The sequence below is a fragment of the Bos mutus genome, chromosome 4 (genome assembly GCF_027580195.1).
Source record: "Bos mutus isolate GX-2022 chromosome 4, NWIPB_WYAK_1.1, whole genome shotgun sequence".
NCBI lineage: Eukaryota > Metazoa > Chordata > Mammalia > Artiodactyla > Bovidae > Bos > Bos mutus.
This window is the reverse complement of record NC_091620.1, coordinates 98,950,092-98,977,359: the sequence shown is the minus strand read 5'-3', so window position 1 is coordinate 98,977,359 and position 27,268 is coordinate 98,950,092. Positions and strand designations below refer to the sequence as shown.

The following is a 27,268-nucleotide window of genomic DNA, read 5'->3' as shown; positions in this document are numbered from 1 at the left end:
AATCTGTCACATTTCAATAAGAATCTTATATACATGTACCTTGCATAAGCTAGGTTACCTCTATGATTCTTCAAAATATAGAGGTTAAATGATATCATAATTCCAGAAGTTCTACCTCTTGTTATGTGAAATTTTAAGAGTAATTAACTGGAGAAGTACCTAGTACTATTTGCATAGGCAATCAATTTCTAGTAAACCAATCAAGTTCTTTGGAACAGACCCTGATGCTGGGAAATACTGAGGGCAGGAGGAGAAGGAGGCAACAGAGAATGAAATGGTTGGATGGCATCACTGAATCAATGAACATGAGTTTGCGCGAACTCTGGGAGATAGTGAAGGACAGGGAAGCCTGGCGTGCTGCAGTCCATGGGGGCAAAGAGTTGGACACGAGTTAGCGATGAACAACAACAATCAAGGTCTTAGAGGATTCTAGCAGTGACGAGAAAACGTGTAATTTGGTTTTTGAATGATTTATAATCTGTTGCCAACAGTGACACTGTCCAAGATTTCATAGCAAAAGTAAATATATGTAGTTTGTATTATGAGGTTAGGAGACATAACAGCCCAAAATCTATTCATATATTAACATTTGCATGGGAACTATATTTAATACCATGTATCAGGAGGGGTAAACATTTATTTGGCTCCCAGGTATACTTTAAGATCTGATTTTTGGAGTATTGGTATTGGTTTTCAGTACAGAGTCTATGACTATGAGAAATCAGACAGAATTGTGCCTTGAGTTACAGATGCTTTAAAAAAAAATGGTAACCACATGGGAAATGACCTAAAATAATATACTTAAACTGATGACAGTCAAACTGTTTTATCAGTATAATAACTGATAATATGATCCACAGATGGATAACACAGATTAAATAGAAATGCCATAAGGCCACTATTGAGCAGGACAGGGGATTAGTGTCTTTGCACTGCACACACGTGGGGATCAATTTTATGTTTAAACTGAAAGCTGTAAGAGACTTTTCTTGAAAGCCACTTAAAAACCCCATTTCCACCATACATCTGGAAAGCTGATTTGGCTGAGCAAAGGCAGGGGTCATAGAAACTGCAATTTAGAGAACGCCTAGGATAGAGTACCAAAGTGATAGCATTCCACTATCAGGATTGACAGAACATTAGTAGTAATTCCAAAGAAATCAGGCAATAGAGAGTCAATTTCCTCAGACTTTGAGTAAAACTGTTAGCAAACACTAAAATATCCCACTGGACATGCATCATAGATCAGATCCACTGAGAAAGGAATGATGCTGGATAGACACAAAGAACTAAATTGGAACAGTTCACTGAACAGTTCACTTGAAGAACTGCGATCCATACACAATTTCCATGAAGTTCAGTGCTTCCGGGGACCCACCTTTTTGCTAGATGTGCTTTTCTTTTAAAATATAGTACTGAATTCTTCGTGCTTTGAATCGACAGTGCTAAGGCAGGAAGTCTACTGCTTTTGGTCAATTTCAGTTTTTTCTGTAGTTGTACTTTCTTCAAGGGTTCAAACATTTTTGTGGAGAAGACTCTTGAGAGTCCCTTGGACTGCAAGGAGGTCAAAGCAGCCAATCCTAAGGGAAATCAGTCCTGAATATTCATTGGAAAGACTGATGCTGAAGCTGAAACTCTAATACTTTGGCCACCTGATGCGAAGAGCTGACTCACTGGAAAAGGCTCTGATGCTGGGAAAGATTGAGGGCAGGAGGAGAAGGGGACGACAGAGGATGAGATGGCTGGATGGCATCACTGGCTTGATGGACATGAGTTTGAGCAAGCTCTGGGAGTTGGTGATGGACAGGGAAGCCTGGTGTGCTGCACTCCATGGGGTCACAAAGAGTCAGACATGACTGAGCCATTGAACAGAACTGAAACATTTCATGAGAGCCACAAGATATTTTTAAAGTTTTCTTTTTCTTTTTTTTCTAAAAATAAGATTGACTGTTAAGTGGTTGACTGAAGTGCTCATGCATCTAATTAGCACATCAGGGTAAAAGAGAGAACAGATGAGAGTCATTCTGAAAGCTTACAGGCTGTATTAAAAACAAATGATTATCCTGGTGATTCACTACGAGTAACAATTTAAAACATGAGCAAACACTTACATGCTACAAGTCAGGAGAAACATTTTTTAAGTGATCTTCAATTTTACGTTTTAATGACTAACTATGGATCTTCTATATTATCATCATATCACCTCAGAATGGGAAGTGCATTTACATTTTTCTTGCTATATATAGCATCTATGTTATTTAACTTATACGCAGAGTACAACACGTGAAATGCCGGGCTGGATGAAGCACAAGCTGGAATCAAGATTGCCAGGAGAAATATCAACAATCTCAGGTATGCAGATGATACCACTCTAACGGCAGAAAGTGAAAAGGAACTAAAGAGACTCTTGATGAGGGTGAAAAGAGAAGAGTGAAAAAGCTGGCTTGGAAACTCAACACTCAAAAAACTAACACCATGGCATCTGGTCCCATCCCTCCATGGCAAATAGAAGGGGAAAATGTGGAAGCAGTGATAGACTTTATTTTCTTGGGCTCCAAAATCACTGTAGACAGTGATTTCAGCCATGATATGAAAAGACGCATGGTCTTTGGAAGGAAAGCTGTGACAAACCTCCACAGCATATTCAAAAGCAGGGACATCACTTTGCCAACAAAGATCTGTATAGTCAAAGCTATGGTTTTTCTAGTAGTCATCTACCACTATTAGAGTTGGACCATAAAGAAGGCTGAGTGCTGAAGAATTGATGCTTTTGAACAGTGGTGCTGGAGAAGACTCTTGCGAGTCCCTTGGACAACAAGGAGATCAAACCAGTCAATCCTAAAGGAAATCAGTCCTGAATATTCACTGGAAGGACTAATGCTGAAGATTCAATACTTTGCCCATATGATGCAAAGAGCTGACTCTTTGGAAAAGACCGTGATACTGGGAAAGATTGAAGGCTAAAAGAGAAGGGAGTGGCACAGGATGAGATGGTTAGATATCATCACTGACTCAATGGACTTGAGCACAGTCCGGGAGACAGTGGAGGACAGAGGAGCCTAGTGTGCTGCAGTTGATGGGGTCGCAGAGTCAGATATACTGACTTAGCTACCGAACAACAAAAATGTTATTTGATACAGAGAATAAAAAAGCAATTACTCTTACAGAAATTTTTCAAGGCATACTAAACTTAATATTGTTCTAAATGCATAGAATAATCTTAAATTTAGAAATGCACATATACAAAATTCTTATATCCAGAGCCTCAACATAATGGAGTCTTATAATGGGGGCTCCTATCACTAGACTTTGATATAACAGTAATTATTAGATAAGGTTAAAAAAAAAAGTCAGGGCTTTTGGAAACTTCATTTTGGGGACAGATTTAAGAGATTCCATAAGCGTGTCACCACGATACCCCATAATGGTTTATCTATGTGAGATGATCCTATTAGCTCATGATGTCTTCTGAACTATATAATAAAACTGGAGGAGTTCTGTTCCAATAGCAGAAGCTATTGCAGCAAGGTTGGCCGGGAACTGCCATGTACCTCTCTCCTAGTAGTTTAATTCATCTTTCTCAGGTTACCTCCATGAAGGGAGGAAGATCACTGTCCAATGTTTGCAAATACTGGTACAAACAATATTTTGTGACATTCGTGACATCCTCAAGTGACATCCATCATTCAGGCTGACCCATAGGAAACTGATCTCATTCCATAATAAAATGACAGATACATTAAAAGAATGAACAAATATTGCTTAAAGCTGACTATATTATGACGTAGAACCAAAGAGTTCACTACATACTTTGGCCAAAACCACTCTTCGCAAACTTTTGGCAACTCATTAACACAGTAAATTAGCTTCTTTTTTTTTTTGATATACTTTTTGTTTCTTTAGAAAACAAAAATTTCCTAACTCTACGTACCTTTTTCTGGTTTTGTTTGTTTGGGCCAGTCTCAACTTAATGATGAATAAACAAGAGATACTCGAGTTTTCACGAATTATGGCTTTCAATCTTTCTCCTCTGCCACTGAATGCACCTTAGGCACGTCATGAATCTTGCCAGTTCAGTTCTTAAAAGTCTGTCTAGTTCAAAACTTTATTATCAAATTTTGGTGACATCTTCTCTACTCCTCCCCACTCTCTGTACACAGACTTGCTGGGGATTGTCAAGCCTACTCAGCCCCAGAGGAGGTCTCTGGCACCATTTTGGCTACATGTAAGGTGATGGCTTCGCTGGTGGCTCACTTGGTAAAGAATCTGCCTGTAATGCGGGAGACCTAAGTTCAGTCCCTGGGTTGGCAAGATCCCTTGGAGGAGGGCATGGCAGCCCACTCCAGTATTCTTGCCTGGAGAATCTCATGGACAGAGAAGCCTGGCGGGCTGCAGTCCATATGGTTACAAAGAGTTGGACACGACTGAATGACTAAGCACTGCACAGCAAGGCTTCCTTGTCCACCAGCTTTGGGACTTGGTTGCCAACTTCTGGACAATGAGACAAGTGCCACTGAATGTCCTGTTATATATAAATGATAGACATACAGTGTGGTGGTGCCCCTGATGTTCAGTGTAGAACTCACTTCAGTAAACTTTCATTTCCCTCCATTCTGAAACATGTGCATTTCAACCCCAAAGATAACGAATGTTCAACAGTGAGGAAAAACTGGACTACCGTGGCTGTTGCACCTGGACGTCTCCACGAGCCTGCCATTCTGGTCATAGCATGCCATCGCCTGGTAGCGATATCCTTGACCACATTCCTTGATATCTCCTTGGACCTTCATTCCCAGCAACACTTCCGCCTTCCCCTCGGGCAAAATGCAGTCGGACCAGTTTCCCACAGGCTGTGCGTTATACTTGTCACAGGGACAGTACTGCGTCTCAATCAGGGGGTACAGATGAGAATTTTTACATTTTTCCTTCTTCTTACTTTTTCCTGTGGAGAAAATTAAGTCGGAAAATACCATTATTAATACCAAGCATCCCTAGGTTTGTTTTTTTTTTTTCCTTTCCTAACTTCCTTTCTGTATTTTCAACTGTATTCAAGTGTAGCCTATAAATAAATGCTACTTTCTCCCTCCGCAGTGCTTTTTATGTATGTTTTTGTTATACTGGGTGCTTTGCATAGTGAAAATTTTCTTTTTGTTCTCAGTTTAAAAAAGCCCATTTTGAATAAGGCACTAACTGTTGTGCTGAATTTTACACTCCTTGAAAGGATTAAAATCCTCTCAAATGATCACGTGCTTTCAGTGACTGGGGAGTCTGAGGTAACTGCATAAATATCTGCTTTATAATCTGTGCAAAAATATGACATGGAGAGACAATCACTGCACAGGCCCACACAGTTAACTAACTTTCTGTTAAGTCCAAATAGATGGTATAGTTATATAAGGGGACCCCACTCCAGTACTCTTGCCTGGAAAATCCCATGGACGGAGCAGCCTAGTAGGCTGAAGTCCATGGGGTCTCTAAGAGTCAGAAACGACTTCCCTTTCCCTTTCACTTTTCACTTTCATGCATTGGAGAAGGAAATGGCAACCCACTCCAGTGTTCTTGCCTGGAGAATCCCAGGGATGGGGGAGCCTGGTGGGCTGCCGTCTATGGAGTCGCACAGAGTCGGACACGACTGAAGCGACTTAGCAGCAGCAGCTGTTCAGAAAATGAGTTTCACATTTACTTTTCTGATTGTGATTTCACATCTTTCAATAGTTCTGAAGAACAATCATTTTGACATACTTGGTGATTAATGTAGGGAATAATGATATTAAAAATGAAAATGTTTAATATCAAATAAAAATATTAGAAATAGTTTGTGTGTAAACCTAAATAAATTCCCTTGTAAGATAAAAACTTGAGTATAATAGTAATATGTGCCTGAATAAAACCATTATTTTAATTAGATTACATATATTTATCTCATATATATTAATTATATTGCACATAACTACATATGTCTTATATATATATTTAACTTTCATAAGCTGCCTTAATACAGTTTTCAATAGTCTTTATTATGACAGCTGGTCCATTTTACCACTTCAGATTCTGAATACTCTACTAGCATGAGCATTTTTAGGTTTCTCTGGCCACTGACAGTATTTTTGAATGCCTCAGAGTTTAGTTCAGCATGATGGCTCCTGTTTCTGTTCATTATGCTTTTTGCCACTGTGACTACCTTTTAAAATAAAGCTTTCAGATACAGAATTAATGTCGTATTTTTCTTCTAGATGATGAAGGATAATCTGAGGTTGTGACAAGGAGAATGACTTAAGAAAACCAAGTCAAAACCTCTCCCTGTGTTCCTAAAAAACTTTTTTTCTAAGCACCTCACAGTCTATTGGTAATTCAACAAAAGTACATGTTTAAACCAAAAAGTAATCTAGCACAGATCGTTTAGGCAGACAGAGTTCAATTTTCAAGGCTACTTTTTCTACTAAAAGTACATAATGCATCTGTCACAGCCACCTTATGTTAAAATACAGCTCTGAATCCGCTGCCATATTAAGTGTTACGACAGCAAGAATAAGGCATATCCGTGCATTTTCCAAATACATTGTCAGAACTATCTTGTTCTGACTTTTTATTATGTTTTTCTGCCTTGGCAAGTGTTGGCTTTGGCATCCCAATTATTCTTACCAACAATAGCACGCTTTCTGGTTCTAACTGCACCGCAGTCTCCGTTGCATGAAGAAAACCTGGACCAGCTGGTGAGCTGACAGTCATCTTGGCAAGGCATCTGGCAGGCTTGGGTGAGGGCTGGCACAGGGCCTGCATACCGGAGGCATTCATGGATGCCAGCCTGCCCTCCATCTTGCTTTCGACAAGTAATGGCTAAAGGAAAAGCAAAGGGCTATTTATCATGAATTTGAATGTAATTACCCTTAATCAGGAATTAACCTAACATTATTTTACTTAGGTGGAGAAATCCTCTTCTGACTCTTTATTTGCAGCAGAAATCTGGTAGGAGTGTTTCTAGTAATCACAGTGGTCATTAAATTGATCCTATAGCATTTTTAAAATAACAGATATCTGTCAGACACAACAGAAGCAAACACACACACACAGCAGGTTTTATTAGATGTCATTAAGGATTTTAGGGCTTCCCTGGTGATTCAGATGGTAAAGAATCTGCCTGCAATGCGGGAGGCCTGGGTTCTATCCCTGGGTTGGGAAGATCTCCTGGAGAAGGGCCTCCATTCCAAGATTCTTGCCTGGAGAATTTCAAGGACAAAGGAACCTGCCCGGCTATATAGTCCATGGGACTGCAAAGAGTTGGACATAATTGAGCAACTAATACTTTCACTTTCAAAGATATTAAGTCACATGTGGATTATATTTAGAAATGAATTATTTAAAAGAGAAAACAGACAGGCTCTGCTGCCCATGGAAATTTCCAGGCAAGAATACTGGAATGGGTTGCCATTTCCTACTCCAGGGGATATTCCCAATCTAGGGATACAACCCACGTCTCCTGCATTAGCAGGCAGATTCTTTATCACTGTGCCACCTGGGAAGCCCCTACCTAGAAGGGACTTAGTGGCAGTCAACTCTTTGGAAGGTTTGGGTGGGGGAGAGTGCTTATGAAACTTGTCACAGAGCTCCATTTGCATAAAAAAGCATGTTTCTTTTTAAAATTACATTGAAAGCTTGTTGTGACGGCTTTGAAGTGATTAATGACGAACGGGAGAGGGCAGTGTCGAAGTCCCTCCCTACTTCCCTCTGTGTACAAGTTCTTCACATGCACAAATAACAAGCATGAGTTTAAAATGAAGACAAGGGTGGGGCGCATTGAGAGAGTAGCCCTGAAATATATATGTTACCATATGTAAAACAGATAATTAATGGGAAGTTGCTGTATAACACAGGGAGCTCGACCGGGTCTCTGTGGCAACCTAGATGGGTGGGATGGGCTGGGAGCAGGGAAGGAGGTTCAAGAGGGAGGGAACACATGTATACTTATGGCTGATTCATGCTGGTGTACAGCAGAAAGCAACACAACAGTGTAAAGCAATTATCCTCCAATTTAAAAAATTAAGACAAAACTTTCAGCAATCTTAATCTATCACATCATAGTTGGCATTTCCAATAATTACATATGGAGTCTCAAAAAAGGGTCAAATAATTCTGGTTTATCTATTTTAGTTTTCCCAAGATATTGACTGAATTTTTAAAACCAAGTCATTATTTTTTTACCTATGGAACATAGATGTAAAATTGCTTTAAGGTAAAATGTCTTAAAGAAAAACAACAAGTGATGTCTAAGTCCTCTTTCCTCCCGAAGCCATTTCCCCCCTATTGGTTTTAGAAATTATTCATTTTTTATTGAGGAAGCAGAAGAAACATTTAGACCTTGGTCCTAAAGTTAAGGCTTCATTGAACCAGCCTAAATGGCCCCGTCAGATTGATTTACGTGGGCCTTTCAGGTTTTTGGTCTAGGCTGACACTGCAGCCTAGAGTCAGACCCTCTGGATCTGTATGTTAAAACTAAACTACCCTGTAGTACAGGAGTGTGTGATGGGGTGTGTAAAAAGATTTAAAACAGCTTTATCCAAGGAAGACTTTCTCTGTGTACGGTGAACACAACTTGTTGGTACTGCTGTAGGAAAAGTTACATTAATTGGGCAAATGCAGGTGAAAACACTTGTTTCTTAGCTCTAGTTCTCTCTTCATTTAATAGGCACAACACTGGAAAAGCCAATCTGTATGAAATGAACAGAGGTCCATGAATTTTAAAGATGTGAAAACCTGGTTGAGGGGAGAGTGGTAGACTTTAGGAAGTTGATGTGACAGGCAACAACATTAAGTGCTCCAAGAGACTCTCACCTCTTGGAAGAAGAGTTGTCTGGTGGACTGCAGTCATCAGACCAGTGCCAGGCAGAGGCTCTCACATCAAGCTGCAGATGATCATCACCTGGATAGCTTTGGGAACATGTGCATGCCCTTGCTAAACTCCAACATTCTGATTCAACTGGTTGAGGGCAGGGTCCCAGGCATTAATATCATTTTTAAAGCTCCCTGGTGATTCAAACACGTATCAGTGAAATGAGACCACTGCTCTAGTAGGCAGTGTATTTCTAGGGGCATCAGATACTCCTGGAATGCTACTGGAGTTGAAGATTTCTGTATTCATTCCAAAGCTCCTGGATGAGAGCTCTGTGTGTGGGGTCAAGGAATATGCATTTATTTTCAAGTTGCTCAGATGGTCCTCATGTCCATTCAAGCTTAAGTCCTACAGGCCTGAGTATTCAAGTCACTAGGATATGTTTGTCTGAGACTTGTGACTAAAACTGAGGGTACTCTGGTGCCCAAGTTCCCAAAGCTTGGCACTATGCCAAGGCTGAGCACGTGGGAATGAGCTAAGGGGAACTTAAACTTGGAGTACAAGGAGTATACCAAAACGAGCATCTAGGTAGGCAGGAAGACTGTTACCTGTGGATTCGCATAGGAGCAATCCACAAAATGAAGTATATTAATAAGCTCATGTGATTTTACAATTCTCTCTACACCTGCTTGAACACTTTATACAAAGGAAGCTCTGACAGTTTGTGGCCAAAGTTTCTCCAAGGATGCTTAAGAGGAAGGATTGATAAAGAGGAAAATATTAGATCTTTACTCATCAGGATATGTAGGAACCTCAAAAATGATTATTTTGGAAAATAAGAAATTTAACCATAAGAGTTCTAAGCTGTGAATAGAGTCACACTGTTTATAACTAAAAGAAAAAAAATCTACAAAACTAAATTTATATTCTTAGAAAAAAGATGAATTTATCTAAGCATCCAATTTGGCTCTCTGAAATACAGACTTGACTATAAATCTTTTAAACTAAATGCAATTGCCTTGGGTTCTCCATTAAGGTTTTCTAAGGTTCTTTCTTATAAATTTTATTTCATAATTGTTCCAACCATCATCACATTAAGGGACATGAAAAACCAAAATAAAGTAAAACTACTATCAACATGATTCTAGAAACTAATTTCTTCTGTGCAAATCTATACCATTTATGTAAACCTAAAGCCTATATTCCTGTAGCATGCAAAATCTCAAAAAGTATTTCAAGTAGCTCAAAAGAAAAAAAATATGTAAAATTCCCATATTTGTTCTCAGGAGCCCACTCAGCACTCCACTCCCTTTATCTGACAGTTTAGGCAGTGTATTTTGAATGAATTACTTATGCAATGTTATCCAAACAAGCAGCAACAGTACCATTTGTACAATATATTGAAACTTATCATACATCTCAACTTGTTTCTATTCTGACTTGGAGGAAATACAACAATTCAAACAGGAATGTAATCTGAAATGAACTTCCTGCTATTAGGGTGAAGAAAATATAAATGTTTGGAAAGGAAACCATCTGAGTTATCAACTTTATAAATCTTAGAAATCATCTTTAAGACACTGAAAATAGGGTGGTTTTCACTGCAGAAAAGATGTGTCATCCTAAGCATGGTTTCCTAGCACATGAGAAAGCTACATATACACAGACAATTGTATTTACAGGTGCCGGGTGCGTATCTTGCATATAATAATTACCCAAGTTTTCCTTTGGGCTGAGGCCTTGTTAGGAAGATGGCCCAAACCCATGTTGCCCTATGGATAAATTACCATGAAAATGAGCATGAAAGCTTCTTAGTGAGGTCAACATATATAAAAACAATTATTTTAAAGCAAAATTCCTTCTTTATGCTGATTATATCAATCTGATTTATAATGTTAGCTTATTTATATGAAGCACAGAAGTTATTTAAGTGTCATGGATGGGCAGCTTCTAGGAGGCTGAAAGCCTAGAAGATATCCATGTGACTACCTTGGGGGTTACTTGTAAATTAAGCAAGGCAAGCTCAGCCCAACAATACTGAGGAAATGTTGGAAAGATAAGTAAGAATGCCAGTTTCTTCAACAAGTAAATGCTCTGAAGAAAGGAGCTCAAATTGTTATATTAAAGGTGACTGAAGAAATAGTCTAACCAAATGCAATGTGGAGACATTCATGAACCCAAATTGGAACAAACTGATTGTAAACAGACAATTTTGAGACAATGGGGGACAGTTAAATGTGGTATGAATGTTAGACATGGTATGAATTACACTTAATTTTGTTTAGTGTTATAATAATACTTTTGTTATGTTTAAAAAATTAGATGTGCATCTTAACTGGGAGTTGTTTTAAAATACTCCAGCACGATATCTTTACCTGTGTGAGGAGTAGCTGATGACCAAGAGTGACATGTTACAATCTGTTCAAGTTACGTCAGTGATGACTACACGGCTAGTATTTATTACATCAGTCTCTATACTTTTGTGTATCTTTGACACATCCCATACAGTTAAATAAAAAGATTAATAAGTAGAATAAGTAGAGCCAATTCCAGAGTGTTTCCATGTAAGTTGAATTTTGAGTTATGTTTTAAAGAGGAGAATAATAAAGGTTTCTGAAATGAAAGGCAATAGATAACATTGGGAGAAGGCAATGGCACCCCACTCCAGTACTCTTGCCTGGAAAATCCCATGGATGGAGGAACCTGGTAGGCTGCAGTCCACGGGGTCACTAGGAGTCGGGTACGACTGAGCGACTTCACTTTGTTTTTTCACTTTCATGCATTGGAGAAGGAAAAGGCAACCCACTCCAGTGTTCTTGCCTGGAGAACCCCAGGGACAGTGGAGCCTGGTGGGCTGCCGTCTATGGGGTCGCACAGAGTCGGACACGACTGAAGCGACTTAGCAGCAGCAGCAGCAGCTAACATTGGTTTGAGCTAAAAGGACATGGGTATCTGGGTTATGCATATATGAGTATGTAAATGGAAGGCTACTGGTGCAGCTCTGAAGTAAATCTAATAGAATTCAGAATGGAGTTGCTTATCTTCATTTTTTTGAAGAGGAATGAAATGCCCTTACTGTTCAAGATGCACCAAAAGAAGGTATTCTATTGGTCTGTGGATTACCCTTCAGCATGTAAGGCCAAATTGTCATTCCGTTTGAATAATCAGAGTGAAATAAATGACTAGATTGAAAATTTGTACACAGATGTTCATTACAGGAAATAGAATAAGATCAATGCCCGAGTGGAGTGAAAGCTGTTAGATTCTATGTAACGAAGAGTTCAAGGAGCTCTGAGGCCTTATTTATTAAATTGAGCCATATTAACAGGGCTTTTCCCACAGCAACCATGTCTGGACAGCACTGCAGACAGAATATGATGGGCTGACTGAGCAATTAGAGGAGTGATTTTTTTTTCCTATGGTATTACAAAGAAAAAAAAAGACAATAGTGAAAATGGATCATGTAGAAATAAAAGAGAAAAAGCTTAATGTGAGTGGGAGCTAGTTACCAAGAAACCTAACTGTGCTTAGAAATAAGACCAGACCTATAAATAATGCAAAAGGGCTCCAGTTGTTTACTACATGGATTTAATGATCTTGGTCTTTCTCTGTGTGGAACAGATTTTTCACGGACAAGTCTGCCAAATTACACTTCCTAATTACAATTTGTGACTGTAACTCTGGCCAAATGGAAAGAAATGCACCTTTTTTTTTTTTTATTGATTCTAAATAGTTACCAGTGATCTCTAGTCTCACTGATGCTCTTAATATATGCAAAAGTCCTTGTGTAGAGACTTACTAGGAAATAATAATCAGCTCCCCGTGGAGCAGCACAGACCAAGGTCAGTTAGATCCTTGACTGGGAGCTGGGAAGGGTTAACTGACTGCATCACAACCAACAGGGCACTGAGGAACCATCACAAAGACATCCCTGTGTCAAGCGTATTCTATCAGCTATTTAAAAAGCAGCAAATGCTACTCATCATTTTATGACAGGGCTCTCAGAGATCTAAAACAAAACCAAAATCCCCAAATCAACTAGAATGCTGATATTCATAGAAAACTAGAGGAAGTGATTTGAAAGCAGAAATAATTCTAGAAGTTTTAAATAACAACTTACCTCAATGAAGAATATGAAGATATTGTCTAGTAATGAGTAAGTATTAATAGTATATATATATATAATATTAATATAATTAATATTAAATATCATGGGCTTCCCTAGTAGCTCAGATGGTAAAGCTTCTGCTGGCAATGCAGGAGACCCAGGTTCAATCCCTGGGTTGGGAAGATCCTCTGGAGAAGGAAATGGCAACCCACTCCAGTATCCTTGCCTGGAGGACAGAGGAGGCTGGCAGTCTACAGTCCATGGAGTTGCAAAGACTCGGACATGACTGAGCAACACACACACACACACACACACACACACAATTATATATTAGCCCAAAGAAGAGTTTAAAAATCATGTCTGCACAAAATTTCTTTACAGTAAACTCCTTGGCTCTTTTCTATCTAGTTCTCTTTCTATGCCATTATTTTCATTCATATTATAAAAGTCTCTGAAAATTAATAGATTAATGTGAGTTTCTGAGATAAATTGGCCTAGATCTTCTGGGCCTAACCCCAATAATGCTTCTAAGGTATAATCTTTTAGAAATTAACTGAAAGAGAGATAGCAAGGGTATCAATACTGTTTAAGCCACTATTTGCTCACAAAAAATAACAGCATGAATTATAGTTAAATACTTACATCTCACCTTATACAAATTCATTTAGATGTAATTTTGTTGGGAGGAAAATTAGAACCTTCCTTTTTATTCCTAGACTTTCCGTTTATAACCTTTTTAACCAATATGTGATACAGGGTAAGGACTCCCATGGCCTGGAAGGTCCCTGCCATGTGAGGCATAAAATTGAAGTTTTTTTCTTTTCTGTCGTCTGGACTTGAGAATACATCTGAATCAGGCTGGCTTCCATGTAAAGGCTGATGTCAGATCTTAGTGATGGATCAACATCATAGTGGACATTCCTTGGCATGCAAGGATACAGAGTGTGTGGGAGATCAGGCAGGGTTGATCCTGGGGATTATTAACTCTAGTTCCATCTAAATTACAGAAAATACACTTGGCAGGAGGTAGCATCAAGATCAACACAGAGATTGAGAAAGAATAAATTTGAATTCATGAAATCCAAGGATCTAATCTATGATATTTTTGGATCATATTCCTGATATATATATGTCATAAGGTAATAAACACTGTTAAAATATATTTATTAGTAGTGGTTGACATTACCCCTTAGGACAGTTATAGAGGAAAAAATAAATAAAATGTCCCAAACTGTCATTAATATGAGCCACCTCTTTTATTTTGAATGTAAATGTAATGATGACTCTAGCTACAGCTAGTAGGGCTATGTTTCAATGACATAGTCACTGACCAATCAATAATTTAGCCCTCTAAATGCCATCTAAACTGTAGAAATGTGAGCAGAGAGAAGAGACAGTAGAGGTTACAGTTCTATTAAAAGTTTATACCAAGCGACTTGAATAGCACAAAGCAAATATAACCTGTATACATACATTTAAAAATTAAATAGACTAGATATAATTTTGTTGTTTGCATTTCTTTTATTGACAAAAAATAAGAAATATGCCTATTTCAAAAGCCTAAAATTTCCCTGTGAGATTTAAGAATGATTTAAAGTTGCAAAACCCTGTTAATTCCTTCTTTAAAATACCTTTTTCTCCTCTCTCTTTTTAGTGCTTATACCACCAGATAAGGGATTCCCTGGTGGCTCAGCAGTGAAGAATCTGTCTGCAATGCGGGAGATGGAGGTTTGATCCCTGAGTCAGGACGATCCCCTAGAGAAGGAAATGGCAACCCACTCCAGTATCCTTGCTGGGAAATCCCATGGACAGAGGAACCTGGTGGGTTACAGTCCATGGGGTCACAAAAGAGTCAGACGTGATTTAGCGACTAAACAACCACCACCACCACTAAATGAAATTTTCTGGAAGCACCAATCTCAATACCCAAAGCCTCACTAAAGTTCCTTATTACTCCTAACTCCCTATTGTATTCTAATGTAAAGCATTTCCATAAAGAGTACTTTCACATAGGTTTGAAATGCACAGAATGTAGACTTGGTCACGACTGCGTTTACCTGACCGGAGTAGAATCTTCCGATCTTCTCACACCTGTGTTACTCTAACTCATTTGTGGGGAAGGCTGATTCTCATTGCTTTGCTTTACAAGGAGTGCCAGCACTGGGATGATAAGCAGCTACTGTTGGTGACTCATTAAAGAGACTCTGGGAACATAACTGCTTTCCAGCTCCTTTGCAATGCATCACCGTAGCTGATAGTTCCTACAGCTGGAATTATGCTAATAACAGGATTAAGAGTAAAACTGAACATCTGTCTATAATGGCTGTGCTGTGCTAAGCCCCTTCAGTCATGTCTAACTCTTTGCAAATGCTATGGACCATAGTCTGCCAGGCTCCTCTATCCATGGGATTCTCCAGGCAAGTATATTGGAGTGGGTTGCCATTTCCTTCTCCAGGCTATGTTCCCCATATAGGGATCAAACCCGCATCTCTTAAGTCTCCTGCACTGGCTAATGTTTTTTGTTGTTGTTAGCAGGTGGCTAACAGTAGGTACAGGTGACTCAATATGAAGACGACGAGGGCAGCTTGCTAGAAGCTGGTAAAAGAACTAAGAGTTATTTTTTTTTACTAATAGGAAAGGCTCAAGTCATTTTAGAAAAAATGAATGGTGACTTTCTAAGTGTTCTTCTGAGTGATGTGCAGTATATGAGACACACACATTATTTCCTTTCTATTCATACTTAGTAAATTAACTCTTCTTTTGGTTCATACAACATGTTTATTTAACCGAAGAAATTTAAATTAGCACTTCAAAATGTAGTTCACATCAGAATGAAGGACAAGGTAAATCCTGTTCTTCTTTTTGATTCTTGAAATGCAGTGTTTTACAATTAGTTTAGATCAAAATCTAAATTTGGTCTGAGATTTCATAAGATTTTTAGTTAGAAGAGAAAATTCACACAGAGTATTTAACTCTCTCGCTATACACAGTGACAATATTAGAGTTAAAAACGATATGATGGTCTTTGACTTACTTAGGTCCATCTCTGCTGCTGCTGTCTGCTACTATGTCCTAAAGTTATTTTCTTCTATTACATGTTGAAAATCCATTTATTTTTACCCATTTTGACTACAGTGGTTCCAGTCTGAGCTCTTCAACGTTGCATTGCTACAACAATGCTCTGGCTGGCATCCAGACCCATGTGTCTTATCTTTCTAACTTACTCTGTACACGCTGACAGATAAAACACTGCTTTCATCAGGTCCTTGCTTGCACCACTTATCGAACAAGGTCTAAAATACTGATCCTGACATTTATGGCCCTCTACAAAATTACCCCGGGCTCCAGCTCACATCTTCAGAGCTTCAATCTATCCACTTCTCTGTGAACACGTTTAGTTTTTTTTGTTTTTGTTTTCCTTACCTCCGATGCTTAAATAATAGACTTGCTCTCATTTTCTATTCTTTTCTCCTTTCTATTTAATCTAATATTATGGTACAAGTCAAGTCCCGGCTCATCCTTTAGATCTTTCTTAAGCTCTTTATGTTCAAATGACTACTTTTGCAATAGATTGGTTTCCGTCTTTATCTCCTTCTTGTTAGGCAATGTTACCAGTGATCTCATTTCCCTAAACAAATTAAGTTCCCTGGGCTGAACATCTTCATCCCTTCTTAACACTCATGACTCTTTCTACACAGTCTTCCGAATGCAATCAGAGTCACAAGAGTGACTGGAATTAGAAAGTCTGGAGTATTAGAGAGGAAGGAGGAATAGCTTCTCCATAGTCTTTGCTCACTGATAATAATTTTCACTACATCATCTTACAATTTAGTAAGATACTAATTTCTTACATTCTTATTTTAATTATTCAAAATAGCACAATTTGGCATTTTTAAAAGTCTGGATAAGGGCAAAGATGAAAATAAAACAAGAGTCTGACAGGCCAATTCTGCAGAGTGCTGAAAACAGCCATGACCATCAACAAAAGAATTCTTTGCCTTTCTACCAATAATACAAGATATTTCTACACTCTTAACTCTCTCCATTTCATACTTCTTTAGGAATATAGGCTCTGAGGAAAAATAAAATCTTTATCAAGGCAACAAAGAAAAAGATTATCTTCATACAGAATTTAAAGGGGTTCTTCTGAGTATATTTATGCAGACATTACTTGTTATAATGAACAGTCAACTATGAAGAGGAATAAGCAGAGGTTTTTAGATTTGGAAATGAAAAGATCACTGGTAATCACCAAAAGAAATGTTTTATACAGACTGTGTCAATAAAAAACTAAAGACCTTGTTAATACTGTTGCTTTTATGCCTACAGCGATCTATGCACACATTCATTAGGCCACCATCTAACAGGAAGGGGGAAGGAATTAGCATCTAATGAAGATTTACTATGTGCAAGGGCTTCCCATGTGGCTCATATGGTAAAGAATCCGCCTGCAATATGGGAGACGTGGGTTGGATCCCTGGGATGGGGAGATCCCCCGGAGAAGGGAAAGGCTAGCCACTCCAGCATTCTGGCCTGGAGAATTCCATGGACTGTATAGTCCATGGGGTCACAAAGAGTCAGACACGACTGAGCGACTTTCACTTTCACTATGTGCAAAGCACTGTAAGGATCAGCACTTTCTCAGCCTGAGAGAGAGGAAACGAATAAACCCAGGTTGTGCAGTCAAGTAAAAGTGTTCAAAACTAAACCTGTTTTCACCCTGTGCAGTTTTCACATCTTAGAATTCCCTCAGTGCCTGCAAAAGTATAGTTTTCACCTGTTTTACCTAAATTCATGTCACACTTTGATGGCAGGATATTATCTGTGCATAGATTGTAGGATACAAAAAAAATTGTTAACAGATCATTTGGTCCAGTCCTCTTTTCTTTTTTTCCCCATCTAAATAAACTGAGACCTAGAAAGGCAAAGGGATGAATAAAACTCACATTGTGTGAGTGAAAGAACTGGGACTAAAATTTAGGTTTCTTGATTCCTAAACGCATGCCTGCTTTCATTATTAACTCTATGCAGGGTCCAGACTGTATGCAAATGTATACTTGATTCAAGGAGGAATTAGTAGGGCATGACAAGAAATCCTTATATCACTCAATTTCTCATGAATGGTTTGAAATGGGGAGAAAGACTTTCCACTCTAAATACCTAAGTCTCTGAAACTGTGAAGGGAGAGAGTTATTTTTTAGCCGACACTGATGGTAGAGGATACAGAATGAAAAATAAGTATTAAAACAAAATCCTGAAAATCACTAACTAGTTAATGTTAATTGTAAACTAAATGTTTCAAATGAAGATTTCTAAAATGACTTTCAAAATAGAAAATTCTTACCAAAAATGATGCTATTTTTTTTTTCAAATTTAAAAAAAGCAACCTTTACTCTGTAAAGAAAAGGGGTCCCAGATGAAATCAGCAAAAACTGGAATCCAGTTCTGTATGTTCACACTTTCGCAATATCATCAAATATGTAACTACAAATGAGGGTGTAAAATATGCTTTTATGAATTAAAGAAAGGTGGCTGTGTATTCAATTACATATTCAAAATACATTTTAAATATGTATCTGGAATTAAATGTATAAGCAGCATGAGTAAAAAGAATCATGTACTCTTTACAGAATGAATTTGCTACATGTATAAAGAACACTGTTCAAAGCTTGGAGTGAAAGTATTATCCATAATATCTAGTAAATAATCATGGAAAGCTGGAAATATTTCCATATTTCATTTCTGCAAGATACCATGTTATCTAGCAGTGTCGACAGATTGCACTCCACATATGGCAGGTTTTGAGTACATAAATTTGCCATTTAAAAATCAGTACTAAATATGAACTGAATTGGGGGTAGCCATGACAATGACAAGAAAGGCATTGCTGAGAATTTCTGGGAAAGTTAACCAATTATACTACATTATATGCATGCACATACATAATGCATATGGGCAAAGATGTAAGAATCTTATTGATTGTTAAGGTGACAAGCGAAGTGTTATGGAATACCATGAGCCAAAAACTAATTACAAGAACAACAACAAGAACAAGCTGCACTGTACATGCTGATCATCTTTCAGATAAGCATGAACGGAAGTGCAATTAGAGGAGCTATGTTCGATCCCTGGGTTGGGAGGATCCCCTGGAGAAGGGAATGGCAACCCACTCCAGTATTCCTGCTTGGAGAATCCCATGGACAGAGGAACCTGGAAGGCTACAGTCCATGGGGTCGCAAAGAGTCGGACACAGCTGAGCAACTAAAACAACAACAATGACAAATGAACTACTAATGTCAAAGAACAAGGGACACAACTTAAAAGACAGGTGTCCGTGTTCTGGTGTGTGGTTGAATGGATAGTAGCAGATTTTTATGTGCTCTGCTCTGCTTGCCTAGTGTGGCATCAGAATAACAAACTCTACAGGCTAGCTAGTGGTTAAATTAGTGATGCTGGAGAAATGTGAACCAAATCAAGTGTGGAATGGGGCCTCCCACCTCTTGCCTGCCGTCCTGGCCCACAGCCCTCCTGCGCTCCAGGGCTGTCCTGTTGCACGCTCCAAGGGACAAGCTGGCACCTTCGCCATTTGTGAGTCTTCCACCTACATGGAAAGAACAGAAGCCGCATAGAGAAGAAGCAAACATGCCAGAGAAATCACAGTGATACAATGCCAAGGAGCCATGACTTTGACCACTACAGAAAGGAATTTGACAATGCTTTGGTCCTATCCAAATTCAATTTAAATCTTCATCAAGGAATTATAAAAAGCAGCTCTAAATATAAAAGTACTTTCTATGGCAGTGGAGACAAGGGTCCATCACAGTCAATTCCTTAAAGAATGAACTTTACTGATAGTATTTAGCATTTTAAAATGTCAAATTATTTTAAAAATTTCTTTTTAAGTTACATCATGAAGAATGTGGGATCTTAGTTTCTCAACCACGGATCAAACCCGTGACCCCGTGCAGTGGAAGCAGATCCTTAACCACTGGAACACCAGGCAAGTGCCATATTTAGCCTTTTTAATGATTAGGATTGCCAGCAAATGTAGCAGATAGTATCAGAAGGGATGTGTTTCATTTTAAAAAGGTATATTTATTTTATAATCAAATTGTACAACTGCATTCAAGCCATGAGCCTTCTGTATAATGCTCTTTGGATTAGCATCATAGGGGTAACTCAGAAGGTGTAATTTATAATATACTTCACAAAAACAAATCCCTCAAATAAATAAGTTTGGGCTAATAGTTAATGTCCATCATGTAACCATACAATTATATTGTCTGTCATCTAAGAATTAAATACAGATAAATTAAGATGACAAATTTGCCATCAATTTCATCTTAAATTACTATTTTGTGATCACACATTCCATCAGTTGATGCCATAATATTTCATTTGTTGGCACTGAAAGTTTTGTCAGGACTGCAAATTTTCACTACATCAAGCTTTAATTAGGTACCTTTTAAAAATAGTTATGAAAAAAAATTTTTCTCTAATAATTATCACGATGATGATACGTATAGCTTCAGTAGCTTTAATTCCCTTGAGGTGACCAGAAATGAAGAGAACAGACATCGTATTAATATCACTGATATGAAGACGTCACTTCGTGAGCAAGAATGCCAGCATTCATGAAGAACATGTGCTCTCTGGAGCTCAGGAAGGACTGCTTTGGCTATTCTTGAAAGCACATGTTTCATAATTATTAATCACTTTTCTGCATTTCCTATAGTTTATATCAACAAAAGAATTTTCCTCAAGCTCCCGAAGCTAAAAATAGAACTTGGAAGTTTACACAAGTATCTGTGTCCCTGGAGATGATTTTGGCAGCAAAGCAGCTCTTTAAAAAAGGCAAGAGATGGTGCCCACAGTCATACACATCCTCAGCTCCAGTGAGTCTGCATATAGTGTTGGCTCCTTTTTCTTAACATTGGAAAGGGTAGGACCTGAAGTGTTTCGCGCAGTGCGTTGCTCACAAGGCTTTTCTTTCAGCCCGTTACCTGTAGCTTTGGCACACTTGCGGGGCCTCACAGGCCTTCTCTTCATAGAGTGGATCCGCGCAGTCCCTGCCTCCATTGGCTGGCGGCTGAATGATGACGCGGTGCCGAGTCTGCTTCTTGATTCCGGAGTCCCCTGGAATGAAGCAGCTTTTTAACCTTTGTTCTCTGCACTGATAAAGAAATCTCCGAATACCAGCCTGTGTGAAGAAATTACATTGCCTCCAGCTACACGTGCTTTATGGAGAAGGAAATAGCAATCTACCCCAGTACTCTTGCCTGGAAAATCCCATGGACGGAGGGGCCTGGTGGGCTACAGTCCATGGGGTCGCGAAGAGTCGGACATGGCCGAGCGACTTCACTTTCACTTTTCACTTTCATGCATTGGAGAAGGAAATGGCTTTGACATCCCTGAATGAGAGGCCTCATCGAGTGGTTTCCTCAGTTCTCCCAAAGACTGCTTATATTGGAAACCCAATCAATTTATATTAAAAATGTGAAGAATGGAGAAAATAGTTCCATAGTCAGCTAGCCTTCCTAAGGCTCCGTTACAACGTGACTGCTCTGTCGTATGTTTCTTTCCCCTTGAGAAATATGACAGATCTAATTAATTTATTTTTCTCTCCCTTAAGTTTAGTTTCATCCCATTTCATATATAGCCCTGTTTACCACATGGGACTCATACACATCTAATGAATCTTTCTTACAAGAATATATTCAATGTTTTATGTGAAATTCTATTTCTTGGCTATTCACTTAATTTGAAATGTATAACTCATAAATTATTCTGGTCATTCATTATTCATGTTAAACAATTTAAGATCTTTAATTCAGGTCACATCCTAAACATCTGAGCTGTAATTTCCTAGAGACAGAATTTTTAGAGAAGCATTCAAAATAGTAATAATTATTGTAAGTAAATTACTCCAAATTATGTTAAAAAACAATGTATCTAATTAAGGTTTACCTTAGATGAAGATAACAACTTAACAGTGTTACTGATATAAAGTTGTTCAGAATTTTTTAGTATGAGAAACAGGTGACATATAAGACTGACAGCTTTGATAAAATATATCTCAACTTACAATATGTACATTTTAAAGATGAATAGTCATGTGTCATTTAATAGAGTTCCCCTGATGCATTTACATTTTTTCATAAGACAATTAAATATTTGAGATATAGACTACAAAAACAGAGATATTTAGAAGGGTTAGTAGCCCTTAACACAATGAAAGTTTAGTCAGAAATGAAATGCTGCTGCTGCTGCTGCTAAGTCGCTTCAGTCGTGTCCGACTCTGTGCGACCCCATACACGGCAGGCCACCAGGCTCCTCTGTCCCTGGGATCCTCCAGGCAAGAGTACTGGAGTGGGTTGCCATTTCCTTTTCCAACACATGAAAGTGAAAGTGAAGTTGCTCAGTCATGTTCGACTCTTCAAGACCCCAGGGACTGTAGCCTACCAGGCTCCTCCGTCCATGGGATTTTCCAGGCAAGAGTACTGGAGTGGGTTGCCATTTCCTTCTCCAGAAATGAAATGAATATCCTTAAAGTCATTGTTTGTAGAAAAATATGATTTTATGATTAGAAGTTTTCAATAAATGTAACATCATTTTACATGGAGTCAGGGTTACCCCTCAACATGGTCTGGCCACTGATTTCCAGAAATGTGAATTGGAGATGCCTGTATTAGAAGGGATGACAGAGGATGAGATGTCTGGATGGCATCACTGACTCGCTGGACGTGAGTCTGGGTGAACTCCGGGAGTTGGTGATGGAGAGGGAGGCCTGGCGTGCTGTGATTCATGGGGTTGCAAAGAGTCGGACGTGACTGAGCGACTGAACTGAATTGAACTGAACTGTATTAGATAGGATAATGGGTCAGATTAGGGAATCCTAAATGTCTGATAATGCAGGAGAATTTCTTTGAAAAAACAAACAAAAAACAGATTTCTCGGCATGTACCTAGAACTAATACATGAGAATTTTGGGGATCTGGATGGGCAAAACTGTGGATGTGGGAATCTGATTTTGACAAAGCTTGCTGGGAAATGGTGATAAACAGCTGAGTTTGACATCTATTGGAATAATTGACCCTGTATGTCCCAATTTAAGATTCTAGGGTTTGCATGTAGCTTTTTAGAATTTTTCCTATAGTGGGGGAAACTTGTACTATTAATGACTGTTTTAACTATTTTAGTGAACAGCTGGAACACTATAGGTAATGACGTAGGGAACTAATGACGTAGGGAGGTAGTGGGTAGCAGAGTATTAACACATTTGAAAATATTATCATAGGCTTTTAAAAATTGTAGCAATCATAGTCTGAATGCTAACTGCAACTTTTACATATTAAGTATAATTTATCTAAGAAAGATCTAAGGAGTGCCAGTAGGACTCTTAATAAAATTGGCAATGCTATCTTCATTTATTATATTGTTCACTGACTGCTATTTTTAGACCCAGGTGATAAATTCTTCTAATAATTTAGAGCTAGGAAAAATATTGTTTCCCTTCAAAATCTGTTAAGAACCCACTGTGCTTCAATTTCTTGCTTTATTCACCAGAATCTCAGAGTTAATTTTCTCAAGTACAGAAGCTTACCTTGACTTTGATTTTACATTATAAATTCTCTTCTCCCTTCCTATTTACTACCTGACTCCATGCTTTTTTTTTTAACACTATTATCTATTACTTTCCTTATGTTTTATATTTATGATGTGTCTTTAATCTTTTTAAAAGACTAAATGAGCATTCATATCATTTGTTCAGCCTTGAGGGAAGCAGGAAGACATATGTTTGTTTTTTAACAGGGAAAAAGAGGGAAAGAGCACAGAGGGGTCTTTGTTTCCCGGGTGGTTGAAATTCTTGAGTCAGTAACTTTTTTTAACTGGCTGATAAAAAACAGACACAGAATTTAGGTCAAGGGATCTGGAGACTGGAGGGGAGAATGAGGTTAGCATCAGTGGTGCCATATAGATTCCCTAGATATCACCTGGTACATACCCAGGGTGTTCAGATAGGAAGCAGCAATCAAATGTTAGTATTTCAATTCTACTTTGTTTACTGTGTTGAAAGCAAAAAGCCTCCTAATATAAAACTCTGAAAGTGCCTTATCACCATCTCCACAAGCTTGTACTAGATATATATAAGACAATGATAACTCTTTTTCACATCCATGATTGATTCCACAATGGGAATCCATTTATTCTTATAAAAAGTTCAAATACCTTAACCTTGTGCAAGTTAAGGTTAAGAGATTGTGATCCGATTAAAATGGAACATTCCAAAGCCATAACACCTAGAGAGGGAGTTTAATGGAGTTACACAGAAAGTGTCATGACATCCACGTTCCTATGAACTAGGAGGTTCATTTCTTCTCAGCTCTCAGTTAATGAATTACTCATACATGCAACAAAACAGCACCGTAGAGCTCAGGCCAGTTATACAGCCCTCAGATCAGAGTGCAATGGGAGAGCTATAGCACATGTTTAAAAAAATTTAATAAATAAAAATGGAAGCTTCCTCACCAGTAACTTGAGTTTGTAAATGTGGAACTTGAAAAGTTCATATGTATGTATTTATACCACTTATTGCATGTGGTGGGGATACATAACGCAGTTTCCATTTATCTTTGTATTTCAGCACTGAGAGCAATGGTCACACAGAGTAAAGTCTTAGTAAATATTTGCTGAATGAGCAAACACATTAATTTCACTTCTCAACTGGATTATAACTAACATCTTCTGTTCTTTTTTATCCATTTTCTTATAGAATTATTCAGATGGGTACTAAGTCTGTTCTTTAGTTTTAATTAAAAAAAAGGTATCACTTTCATTGGAAATAATGAGCAGGGGAAAAATAAAGGAATATTCCTGTAGTGTTTATACTTGAAAATACCTACCTAGGATAGGTACAGAAAAAAGGGATAACATATTTATGTGGTAATGGGCCACAGAGACTCAGAGGATATATAATCTCTCACTCAGTTACATACTTTTCAGTTATCTTAAGACATTCAAGGTAAATTTCACTGGAGAAGTTTCTTGATAGAAGGATTTAAAGGGCAGGCAAAACTAAGATGGGTTAAGCTGGAAGTGAGGTAGATGACAGGTGGGGCAGCATAGTGATAAGAAATTGAAAGGGAAACATTTCATGCAAAAAGTAAAATGTAAAAGCAGTTTTGAGCCCATCGGGGGTAATTCTAGAAGAGTACAGCTTGAGAGCATCAAAGTAGAAAAGGTGTCTCTGCAATATCCCTACCAGCCCTCAAGTCAATAAATGTAGTAAGTAAAAAAAAAAAAAAAAAAGAAGCAAACAGATTGTGAGCAGTCAGGTGTATTATTTGATCAAAAGTATTGATTTTTTAAGATGAGTTACAAATATATGCATAAATGTTTTCCATCTTTAATAAAGCTCTTAAAGATAATTTGGAAAAGTTAACTAGTACACTGGTTTGAGGATTAAACTACTCTCTACTCAATACTGATGTTTATCAGGATTGATATTTCAAGACGTTATCACTAGAGAAGGGCTTCCTTGGTGGCTTAGGTGGTAAAGAATCTGCCTGCAATGTGGAAGACTTGGGTTCGATCTCTGGATTGGGAAGATCCCCCAGAGAAAGGAACCCATTCTAGTGTTCTTGCCAGAAGAATTCCATGGACAGAGGCTACAGTCCATGGGGTCACAAAGAATCAGATACTACTGAGTGACTAACACACACCCACACATACACATACACCATGAGAGAAGTAATTTCAAATTACTCTGTTCTTTCTGGAACCCTGAGCTACTCTGATCTTTCTTTCTACAATACTATAATATAATGTTACCTATCTAAAGTGATTTAAAAAGGAGGATAGCGCCCCATTTTCATAAGTTCAAGACTCTTATAAAATGTAAATTTTACCTATAGAATTAAATTTCAAAGAACAACCCCATTCCTGAATTACTTTTCTTTTGCTATTATCTATCCTCGAACATTCAACTTTTTAAACATTTTTAAATTGTGTGTGGAAGTCAGAGTAATTTCAATGGAGCTTGCCTCATTCCTATTTCATATCAAATAATGAAAAGCTAACGACATGTCATTGCTTTATTTTCCCTGCAACAAAAGACAAGTTTTCTATAAAACCATTGTATCTTTATTCTCAGTTACAGCAGTCTACAGGCAAAACAGAAAAGGCTTCTCCCAGCACACAAAGCATCTTGGCACTGTTGTTCAATAGCAACCTCCTCTGCCACCCCCTGGTCTTTCGTTTTTTCCCTCAATACACAATTATAGTTACTCTTTTTAAGTCTGAGTGTCTAGGTTTAGATTTCTGAAAGGCTTTTGTTCTTGGAGACTCAACAGAGAGCTGCCAAACAGAAGAGGCAGAGCTCACCTGCTGGTGGGGAGATGGTCTGAGCTTGGCCAAACATAGCCCCACCTCTCGGAACCTCTTGCTCACAGGATAGCAGATTCCTGAACTGGCATTCTTGCACTCCTTGGCCACTACCACCTAGGAGCTCCAGAGGAGACCAGTATCCTAGTGGCTCCATGCATTTTAATTTACAGCAGTTAATACCTTCTGCTGAGACACCATCCCAAATAAACATCTCACATACCTGACATTCGCCCTGATAAACTAGCAGTTCCGATTCCCCCTGCATCATCACCTGGATCACAGCATACATGCTGTGCACAACTTAATTCAATTTGTCAGTCTTTTCTATCTTCTAATCTTTCCACCATTGTACCCAAAGGTGAGAACAGGACATGGAACAACAGACAGGTTTCAAATCGGGACAGGAGTATGTCAAGGCTGTATACTGTCACCTGCTTATTTAACTTATATGCAGAGTATGTCATGCAAAATGCCAGACTGGATGAGGCACAAGCTGGAATCAAGATTTCTGGGAGAAATATCAACAACCTCAGATATGTGGATGACACCACCCTAATAGCAAAAAGTGAAGAGGAACTAAAGAGCCTCTTGATGAGGGTCAAAGAGGAGAGTGAAAAGGCTGGCTTAAAACTCAACATTCAGAAAAATGAAGATCATGGCATCCAGTCCCATCACTTCATGGCAAATAGATGGGAAAACAATGGAAACAGTAACAAAATTTATTTTCTTGGGTTACAAAATCACTGCAGATGGTGACTGCAGCCATGAAATTAAAAGATGCTTACTCCTTGGAAGGAAAGTTACGACCAACCTAGATAGCATATTCAAAAGCAGAGACATTACTTTGCCAACAAAGGTTCGTCTAGTCAAGGCTATGGTTTTTCCTGTGGTCATGTATGGATGTGAGAGTTGGACTGTGAAGAAGGCTGAGCGCCGAAGAATTGATG

The 27,268-nt window shown here is 38.4% G+C and overlaps 1 protein-coding gene across 1 annotated transcript in view; it reads right to left on the bottom strand.

The window, feature by feature from the left end:
- Positions 1–27,268, bottom strand: part of THSD7A (thrombospondin type 1 domain containing 7A) — a 479,501-nt gene that overhangs the window by 61,011 nt on the left and 391,222 nt on the right. The window contains exons 10-13 of the mRNA XM_070369781.1: positions 20,939–21,071; positions 19,433–19,536; positions 6,643–6,837; positions 4,679–4,942 (exon numbers count right to left, since the gene is read on the bottom strand). Of these exons, the coding sequence (XP_070225882.1) occupies positions 4,679–4,942; positions 6,643–6,837; positions 19,433–19,536; positions 20,939–21,071 (696 nt within the window). The remainder of the gene's footprint in view (positions 1–4,678; positions 4,943–6,642; positions 6,838–19,432; positions 19,537–20,938; positions 21,072–27,268) is intronic.